Source organism: Aulonocara stuartgranti (assembly GCF_965226115.1).
Source record: "Aulonocara stuartgranti genome assembly, chromosome: 9".
NCBI lineage: Eukaryota > Metazoa > Chordata > Actinopteri > Cichliformes > Cichlidae > Aulonocara > Aulonocara stuartgranti.
The window spans coordinates 17,792,328-17,802,717 of record NC_138960.1 but is presented as its reverse complement, the minus strand read 5'-3'; the positions used below and the strand labels follow the sequence as shown (position 1 = coordinate 17,802,717).

The following is a 10,390-nucleotide window of genomic DNA, read 5'->3' as shown; positions in this document are numbered from 1 at the left end:
AGCAGGATGTGGTGGGACTGCAGACTGGCTTCATGGATGTTCAGCTGACAAATGTGCAGTAACTGTGAAACGGAACCAAAACGTCTGATGACTTTTTCCATCACCTTGTTGAATCTGTAAGTGTGAAAAGAATATTAAAATAAAAGAATTTACATAGTGTGAGTTTAAGATTTAAGCTTGGAAGGCATGAACAAGTTGCCTTTTTCATTATTATGCTTTTGGCTATGATACGCGTTATCTTAATACAGGGTGTTCGCGTGCAATAAAACATTTTTCTTCCCCTTACATAGTTTGATGGAGCCAGTGGAATATAAAGTATTCAGATCTTTTACTGTAGTAAAAACAGCCATACCACTGTGTAGGAGTACTCTGCTACAAGTAAAAGCTGTGGTCGCTGTTGTCTGTCAGGGTTGCTAAAGGTCATACGCCTGATCTTTCTCTCAGGAGGCTGCAGAGCACCTTTCTAACTTTATACCCGGCATGTTCCCAGCATATTGGCCCATTGTATTCCTCAGATACTGTAACAAAAGCACACAAGCTACACTTTTAGTAACAGCGCCAAACCACAGTGTTTTCACAGAGCCGTGCAGTGATTATGTTTCTTGAGTGCGTGAGCGAGAGGATTGACACATTGTAATTTGGAAGGGTGTTTCCCACAGACTGTAAATACTGATTGGCCTTGAGCTTAGCCACAGAGGTGTGTTTAGTAAGATGAGCAGACACCTCTGTCAGCAGGTTCAACATTGAGGCCACTTTGGAGACTCTTATCACTGAATAATTAGTGCAGTGTATGTCTGTGGGAAGATCGGACCATGTTGCACGCATGAGTCTGAGGACTTGGCGTCTTTTGCGTGTGTACATTCGTCCTCTGATAAGGCACATTGGAAGCTTATTTTTTTTGCCAATCTATGCAAACAGATTGCTTATGTGCCCTTGTGTGTGTGCTTCTGTTGCTTATCTTGCACTAATGACAGCCTGCAGGAATGCTTGGGTAAACAGACATGGGAGGATGATGAACAGTAGTGAGGGAGAGGGCAGAAAAGAGGCATGTTCTGCCTGTCTGGTTTATAGTGAGAAATTGCCCCTAATTTAATGCTGCAATCTCCCCCATTTACCTATAATAAAGGGCTGCTGTCATATTTTAGTGTTATTATTCTTACATTTGTTTGATAGCACTAAATACAAATGTGGCTGCGACTAATGGGGATGTCATGGGCCATTAAGTATTTGGCTATGATCCAAATTATTGTACGAGTTGAAAATTTGACCCCATGATGAGACAGAATAAAATGAATGGATCACCAGTGTTTATTACAAATCATTTTCTATGGTCTTCACCAAATTCCATGACAAGCTATCATAACATTGTTCTGTTTTTTTTGTTTTTTCCCCCACTACAGCTCTATAAACTGTAGGCTTTAACAGAAGAAAGTCATTAAAGTGAGATCAAACTTAAATATCTGTGGAGTGTCTCTGTAACCTATCCTGTGGTTGTTTAAATTCTCCAATAAAAACACAAAGAACACTAGATGGTTAAACTAGAGGAAAAAATTATAAAATAATGACAGTCTCAAACTGAATAAAACCTCTGGGGGCTGAATGAGTAACAACTCCCATCCAAATCTGTTCAGTAGTTGTCCCAATGTTTATGTAAACATGCACACAACATCATGTTGCTGCTAGGTTATTAATCCTGTGGGGAACACTGATATCTGTGCTAAATTTAATGATAATTCATCCTGTAGCTGTGAAACAACAACCACAAAAACAGCAACACACGACTGATCATTTCATAGTGACGCAAGAGGAAAGACCCTGCATTGCAATTTTGCAGTGCTTTTAATAAAAAATTAAGTTTTTAAACTTAACCCTCTTGGGAACACGTGTCTACACAAAATATCTTAATGGTTCATCTTGTGGGGCGATCGTAGCTCAAGAGTTGGCAGTTTGTTTTGTAATTGGAAGGTTGCCGGTTTGAGCCCCAGCTCGGACAGTCTCGGTCGTTGTGTCCTTGGGCAAGACACTTCATCCGTTGGCTACTGGTGGTGGTCAGAGGGCCCGGTGGCGCCAGTGTCCGGCAGCCTCGCCTCTGTCAGTGCGCCCCAGGGCAGCTGTGGCTACGATGTAGCTTGCCATCACCAGTGTGTGAATGTGTGAATGAGTGAATGTAGTGTAAAGCGCTTTGGGGTCCTTAGGGACTAAGTAAAGCGCTATACACACACAAGATGATGAACACACCCACAAGATGAACCATTAAGATATTTTGTGTAGACACACGTGTTCTCCAGAGGGGATCAGGCCATTTACAGGCCATTTATTCAAAAAACTCAAAAAAAGATACAATTGCATTATGCTGCTAAGACAATTGAAGGGTGCTTTGTAACAGTTAGTTTAGTGATTTAATCTGTTGGGGGACCATGAATATCTGAACCAATTCCACAACAATCCAAACAGCAGACGATGACTCTTTGCAGAAAAACCATAAATAATAATTTTATAGTAGCTTTAAAAGAAAGGTAAGACAGGCTCTAGATGAATGTCAGAACTAAAATTCTTGACAGTCTTTTCAAATTAAATTAAAAAAATACCCATAAAGACAGTTAATGGTGACACTAGAAGAAAAAGAGAGCTGATAATCAGAAAGTGCTCTGGGGAGTATTAATATATCAATCAAATCTCACATTAGTCTATCCAGATTTTTCAGCACTTTTAACAGTATTTGTTGTAACTTAATCTTATGGGCAACACAAATATCTGTATCAGATTTCACACCACTCCTTAAAGTAGCTGATAATATTCAAAACAACTCCTCTGTGGACCACAAAGATGGCAAAAATATAGCTTTGACTGGTCATTCTGTATATGATATTTTAATTAAGTTAATTTAGATTTTTCTTCATATTAGTTACAAATTACAGCTCAAAGGCTTTTCAGGATTGGCTGCTATGTGTAGAGACTTGCATCTAGAAGAACTCTGATTTTTATTTCTTTTCTTTTGACAGTTTAGCATTGTCTTTTTTCACTTTTGGAGGTTGGAATGTCGAGCATGAAGTATCGGTTAGACAAATCAGCTCCACCGCAGTGGTGATGCCTCTGACAGCTTCTACAGTAATTTAAAACATATCTTTGTCACAAGTGAGTACAGCTCTTTTTAAATGTCCAAATCTTTAGATGTAATTTCTGCTGTCTTACACAGATACACAGATGTAGCCCTACCTGTGAATGGAATTTTCTTTAGGTTTATTTAGGACTCTTGGTTCAGGTTTCACTTCTGGAGATGGCTGCACATTCTGTTTGTAAGAGTAGATGGAGACTTCAGTAAGTAACCACAGGCTGCACCCCGCGAACTACTTCGCCTTGGTGATCACTTGCCCTCAAAATAGACACGTAGTAATGTGTATTTGTTTGTTTTGTATGTGAAAAGTAGAAACTGTACAGTGGCAGCTGAAAAATCCTGTTTAATGATAATTTCATAATCTCTCAACAACCCTCAAACTAGGAAACATTAAGTCAAAAAGATTTGACCCAAAAGGTTGTTGGACATTTGCAAAAAACACTACATTTCTTTTACTGTGTGTTTTAAGATGTTGATCTCTTAATTGTTTATTAACTATATTTTTGTTATTCTGTGTTTAGACATGTTTTGTGGACAGGAGTCAGGAAAATCAACGATGACAATCCACTTGTCATCTTCCTTCTTGCTAAGTTAGCGGAAAACTGTTTTCCTTAAAGACAGACTGTTACTGCTGAGTAGCATTAGTGATTTTGTGCTCAACACTAAGTGTACAAATTGCTGATTGATGTGAACCACAGGATATGCATCTGCTATTAGCACTGATGGTGAAGATAATATTGAGAATAAATTCAGATGACAGAAACAGGACGTTACTGGCTACTTGCGGGTGTGCTTGTACTGAGAGGTACATCTTTTGGATTTTTGGATATCAGTTTTTTTAACTGTTGTGTAATTGTTATATCTCTTGTCCACGAAGGACTCCTCCCAGGATATCAGGTAATAGTTGTTTCTATGACCTTTATCTAGGTTTTAGGATTTAGTTAGACTATATTTAAGAGCATGATTAACAGAGGACAATCCGAACAAGGAGGTATAGCTGCCTCATGACTGTAGTTTGCTATCAGAGACCAGTAAAGTGGTCTGTGGGAAGGACAGACCTCTAAAGGGAAGTGGTCGTGGTTCTCTCTACACAACTTGATCTTTGGTAACTGATAAACTACCAATGGGAAGGGTGGTGGCTCGAGTCCAGTAACAGTAAATGGGAAAGAGACACCAAACCCACTGGGAAACACTTTATATTTAAGTGATGTTGCAGGCTTTTAAACCACGTCTGGATTGGTATGTGCTAGCAAAAAATAACACTAGTTTATAGTAATATCTTGTGATATTTTCTACTCTATGAATATATAAACATATCAGGTACCATCAATGAAGATCATCCACAGTGCAGTACTTGAACAAGAGGGTTTGAGTGCTGTAGTGCTGTCAGCAAAGCTTGGGTGGTTAGCAAGTTGTCAGTTCTTTCAACGATTTCTTCCTGTTAAAAGGGTTATTTTTCCTTCCCACAGTCACCAAGTGCTTGCTTATTTGGGGGGTTTCTTCTTACTATTGTACAGTCTTTACAATATAAAGTGCCTTGGGGGGACTGTTATTGTGCATTAGTGCTATATGAATTAAACAGAATTTAATGGAAATTAATATTTTGTACAGGTACAATTCACAGACAGATACCTGCTAAATGGAAACCTGATAAATATCAGTCTAATAAAATACTAAAATTACACCTACACCAGTTCTTCTTGGTCAGTTGATTTTACAGAACAAGGCATATTATTTGTCAGATAAGTCTTTTAAGATGTTTAGGAGCTGTCAGTCAAAGCAGTCACACAGTTACTGTAGCTTTAAGCCTTTCCAGTATCCAAATGGTGCTAAAATATGTTATAAAGTGGTATACGATCAATATAAGGCAAAACTGTTTTTATTAGCAGGTTGTGAATACTCTTAGATGTTGGAGCCAATGGGATTCCTGCTTGACTTCCTTTTAAGGCCAGCTTCAAGTGGCCATTAGAGGAAGTACAGGGTTTAGTCACTTCTGAACTGCCCTCAGTTTTTAGTTCCAGAGGTTGCTGCTTGGTTGTTAGTGATATACTGTTCTTCACTTTTTTGCTGCTATCGTGACTATTTGGATGATGTTATCGTGATCATACCTGCTTAAAAACTGTACAAGCTAATAGGCAAGCATACATTACAACTGAGAGATAGCCTGCAGCTCTGAAACTGTAATATTTGGAAGTTACGCTAGTTTATTGTTTTCTTATTACCTTCTGTTGAATATCTGTATTCCTCACAATTAGGTTACACGTTGCTAAGTTATTGATCTTATTTATGCAACTTGAGACTGAAGGATAACTGAAGGTTAATGCATTCTTGAGAAGGGCTTTACATTCAATGGATTCAATGGACTTCAATGGATTTTTGTTTTGTTTTTTTAATAGCTGGAGCAACAGAACCAGCTCTTGATTGCCAATCTGTAAAGCAACTGAAAAAATTAGAGACTAAAAGCGGAGCAGAGGCAATCAAAACACTATGAGTACACTCTAAGAAATGACACACTGATGTTGGTAGCATTATGTAAATGTTTTATGTTAAAACTAATGCCACCAATTGATTTTTAACTTTAAACACAAGTATGTTGTTTTGAATTTAATTAACAACATAAGATTTCAATACAACAAAATGCAGTAAATTAAATCCAACGTAAAAAGTTCATTTAAAATGAAGAGCACTTTAATTTAAAGAGGATTGTCCTAATAGGCTCTCCATACTTCTAAGTTTGCACATGTGCAGTGTGGAAGTTTGATCATCCGCCATTTTCAACTGAGACTTGCATATGCTTAGTATCCTGGATAGAATCCATCGCCATCTGAGGATTATTTGGTAAGTACAACAATTTAAGGATGACAAATTTGATTAATGTATACTAACTGATAAACATCTGACACTTTCGGGAATACTTTTGCATTTTTTTTAAACAAATGATGCCTGGTAAATTTTTTAACACTCTAGTTTGTATACCTCTCTCACGTGTTAGAAGTATGAAGACATTTAACAAATATTGTTGAACCTGCTTCGGTGTAATTTTCCAAAATCTTTTGCGATTCCTGTTAAGGTGAGACTTGCCTACTAAGACCGACAGTTTTAAAATTACTCCCAACATCTACCGCACCTGCTCCCTGACATCAGTAATGACCACCGGGAGCGCCAGCGATCCTGTAGTTTGAAGAATGAAATGAATGTATAGTGTATTTTAGAAATGTGCCTCAATTAACTTGCTACATTGTTTGAAAGAATTCGACTCCATGTTGATTTCTGGTTTAGTGTCAAACGCAGGGATTTAAGCGATTAACATTTTGATTTGTAAAGTATAAGACATGCGTTCATCTGTTGTCATTGAAGTGCAGAATAATGTGTAATACTGTTATATATAATCCATTTAACTCCTTGTATCAGTTTCCATTGGCTATCATCGCTACCGAAGACAGGAAATCATCAAAGACATGCCATTCATTGCAGAGGTCAAAAACAGATGGCCTGCCCTGTTTTCAGAGACTGAGGTAATTCTTACTAACTTTGTTATTGGAAGTCATTTTCATAAGAACTTGTATTTGAAGAACAAAGTACTGTAAATTGTTAATTTTAAAAGATACAAAATGTTTGACTGAAAGTTGTAACATTCTTGCATGTGGCCTCTAATCAAATTAATAGAGAATACTCTCTAGTTGTAATTTTTAATATGTTTCAGGTTGTTGCGGAGTTCGCCCGCATCACCATGGTCCCTTTGTTGTCGACTTTCATGGCCAAGCTGGACCACTACGCTGACCACCTTAGAGTGTTCAAAAAGAAGGGGGGAACAGCTAAACGCAATATCAACTTAATCATGGCAGCCATGGATAGGGTATGTATTTTAGTTGACCTTGATTGAGCTCTGAAATTATTTGAATGCTTCTTCAACTTCTGTGTCTGTCATTAATCAGATTTTTTTTTCAACTGAATATGTGTAAATTTGAATATTTTGTAGATACATGTGAATCAGTGACATGCAGTCAAGTGAGGCACCTTAATGAGAAGTAAAATACTAACAAAAGAGAAATTCAATTTGTACACTAGATTTTAAATTTGCTTTCTGTGTGATTTCAATATTTTTATGGTCAAAATTGCTGTCATTACGGATTTTCTGTTCAAATACAAGGTAAAACGCTGAGAGGAGGCAATGATGATGCTGTGTCTCACCACAGACACACACATGCGCAATCCCACTGCTGTTTCTCTAAATTGCCAACGTACATGTTTGATTACACATGTAATACAGATGATGACTTGCAGACTACCTAATGTATTTGACGAATCTGTGTTACATGTTTAATGTTATTGGTCATAAATGTGCTGCAAAAATGCATGGAGTGAGGCTGATGGAGGGCAGTGCTGAACCCTAAAGGCAACATGTATAAGAGGTACACGTATATGGATTCACAGTGTAATCACATTACACTGAGAGCGCCATTGACACAGTGGATAAAGCAGCACTCTTAGGGAGCATCAGTAAATTTCACAAAGGACAAATTGACACCAAATCAGTCCTAAGCAATGAGACGCACCAATTTTATTTTAATGCATCTCCTATTTATAAATTAATAAATTGATGTAAAATGAATGATTTTTCTATAATTGTTTCCAGGTCATTTGACCAATTTATTTACTACACACAAAAAATGAGACACACCAAACCTAAATAAATTTTAATGCATCTTCTGTAGGGCTGGGCACTTATTGCATCGCTTATCAATATTGTGATAAAACACGTCCTATGTGATTAAAATGATAGACTGCTTTCAAACCTCTAAAAAAAATATGATAATTTAGTTGAAACTATTACTTCCATTAATGTCAAACTTATTATCAATTCAACAAGATAAATAACTGCTGGTTTGTCTAAATAGCACATTTGCTAAGTTTAATTTGCAGTATTTGTATTTGTGAGGCTGCATTGATAGATTTATAGGCAAAAATACTATTATGATCTTTTATTGTAACTCTTATTGTTAAGAAGCTTGGAAAGAAAAGCGTCTGGACTTCTTTAAGTTGCTTGAAGACGTTTCATCTCTCATCCGAGAAGCTTCTTCACTGAAGAAGCTTCACTTTTCTTTCCAAGCGCCTTAGACTACGATGACCTGGATGACTGAGAACCTTCACAGACTTATTGTTATCGCAAAAAATACCACAAAATGTCATGATAGGATTTTAAGTCCATATTGCCCAGTTCTAATCTTCTATTTAATTTGAATATTTTTAGGGGCACAATTATTAAATATATTGTTGAACAATCTAGAATTTATTAAAGCAAAAATGAAAGCTTTCACGTAATGTCAAAATTGAAAAGCTTCGATTTTTGAGTTCATATATTTGTTTATCTGACTCAGAGGAGTCAGTGCCTTACCAATCATGAACCTCACTGCACGTCACTGATGTGAGTTATGAAACATTGCTTAATCACTTATCTGGATTATGTGTTAATATTTTTGACTTTGTTTTGTAAAGAGGTTGAAAGGAACCAAAATAGGAAACTTCCCTCATATTGAGTTCTTATCTCCACCAGAATCCCAGCATTGATGTTCGACGGGAATGCATTCTGAAAGCTGTCTGTCTCTACTTAAATGAAAAGCCAGATGACCTGTTCAAGGAATTCTTGGTAAGTTAAAAAAGGAAAATGATCAGCTATTTTCCTTTTTTTAATTTGGGATTGGAAATGGAAGGTGGACTTACTTGTCCATATGTATATGTACGCAATTAACTTATCTTTTTCTTTTATTTTTATTTATGTGGATCTTGGAGCAAGCAGAGAAACAGAGAAGCTGACTTTGGGAGTCTATGTTGTTCAGACATGAAGGAGCAAACTCTGCAGATACACCTGAGGACATTGGTGTCATCGTAGAAGGATGCACTGTGCTGCAAGCTCTTAGTGATGTGGCAAAGGGTTGTGCCCTCCTGCTTGGATTAATCTACAGTCTAAATCTGAGCTACCCAAAGCACCTGAAATACACATTTGAATTTCTTCAGAAGGTGCTGATGGAGTTGGATGGGAACAACCTATCCATGAAGGTGCAGGTTCTGAAAAACAAACTGCTTGAGTGAAACAGCCTGCACTGAACTATAGAGGACACTGAACTTTAAGGTTCTCGAACCCTTCTCCTTGCACTTCATAAACTGTTCAGTTTGAATTGCCACAAGAACTTCTGCAAGGCCTTTCACTTTTCTGCGTTCTTTGTTCTTGAACCTTTACCAACATCCAACTACACTGAAAAAGACTGCTCCTAACTTTGGACTTCAGTTTAAGTTTTGAAGCAAAGGTTATTTTTGTAAATATGGACAAAAATGACACTAAAGTAATTTCTACCAGCTGTTTGCAGGGCTGTATTGTGGGCTTTTCATTGTAGCCCAATCAAGTTTACATTAAGTCATGTTAATGTTAAAAATGTTGGAATCACAACACTTTACAGTTTTAATCATTTCAGTTTAACATGACATTCTTTATCTTGTCTTCCTGCACTTAAAATGCACTTGAATATATGTAAAGATTGTTTAAGAAAAAAGATCTAGAAGCATTTGAATTGCTCAAAGTGTGCTTCAACAAGTTTTACACAAAGTGTTATTAAAGTTAGGTTAACTGAATAAACTGGTGTTCAATTTTTTTAATTTACAAACTTAAATAGAATAAGTTGCAATTCTGTTAAAGTGATTTAATCCTATAGTTTCAGTAGAGCGTGTTTTGGGTGAGTAGATTTATCAGATTTACTTAAAATTTGTTGTTCAAATTAAATATATCATACATTTTATATTTCACTAACCCAGTTGTGTGGAACCGGTTGACATAACTGGGTGGAGTAAATACAACATTTTATTTCTTAGAGTGTAGGGTCCCAGTTGAGAATTGAGACAATGAGATATAAACAGGACACAAGTGATTGTTAGTCAGAGGGGTGAACAATAGCATCGTGGTCTGTGTTTGATGAATGGGTGTTTTTAGCAGCACAGGAAGTCGTAACTATATAAGGGCTTTGTGGCCGACGCCCCAAACCCTAATGAGCACGTGCAGAAAGAGTTCTCACCACAGTGAAGGGGGTGAAGTTGAAGGCCAATCAGGAGTCTGCGTTGTCACGGTCATCTGCACTTCAAAGAGAGTGAGAAAGTAGACAAAAACAGTGATGTATTTTTACAGACAGCAGCAACACCACCTTCATCATCAGATTAATCTGCAATAATCGGTGTCCTGTGAGGATAATTTGGTTCTAGTTCACTGGCTGTCTGATCTGATAAATG

At 37.1% G+C, this 10,390-nt stretch overlaps 1 protein-coding gene across 2 annotated transcripts; it reads left to right on the top strand.

Moving 5' to 3' along the window:
- The first annotated feature begins 5,842 nt into the window (after positions 1-5,842).
- Positions 5,843-9,749, top strand: LOC309713728 (uncharacterized protein). 2 transcript variants are annotated; one of them, XM_082545532.1, is made up of 5 exons: positions 5,843-5,953; positions 6,527-6,630; positions 6,819-6,971; positions 8,670-8,762; positions 8,910-9,749. In XM_082545532.1, exons 2-5 carry the CDS (start codon positions 6,574-6,576, stop codon positions 9,003-9,005), a joined length of 399 nt encoding a protein of 132 aa, XP_082401658.1. In that variant the 5' UTR covers positions 5,843-5,953; positions 6,527-6,573; the 3' UTR covers positions 9,006-9,749. The 2 variants fall into 2 exon arrangements, with proteins under 2 accessions (XP_082401658.1, XP_082401659.1); XM_082545533.1 differs by having other exon boundaries at positions 8,906-9,749.
- The last annotated feature ends 641 nt before the right edge of the window (positions 9,750-10,390 follow it).

Bases quoted from the DNA above. Each gene is read 5' to 3' on its own strand.
- LOC309713728 (XM_082545532.1), top strand. From the start codon at position 6,574: ATGCCATTCATTGCAGAGGTCAAAAACAGATGGCCTGCCCTGTTTTCA. The intron at 6,631-6,818 runs GTAATTCTTACT...AATATGTTTCAG, and splicing joins CCCTGTTTTCAGAGACTGAG to GTTGTTGCGGAGTTCGCCCG. The intron at 6,972-8,669 runs GTATGTATTTTA...TATCTCCACCAG, and splicing joins TCATGGCAGCCATGGATAGG to AATCCCAGCATTGATGTTCG.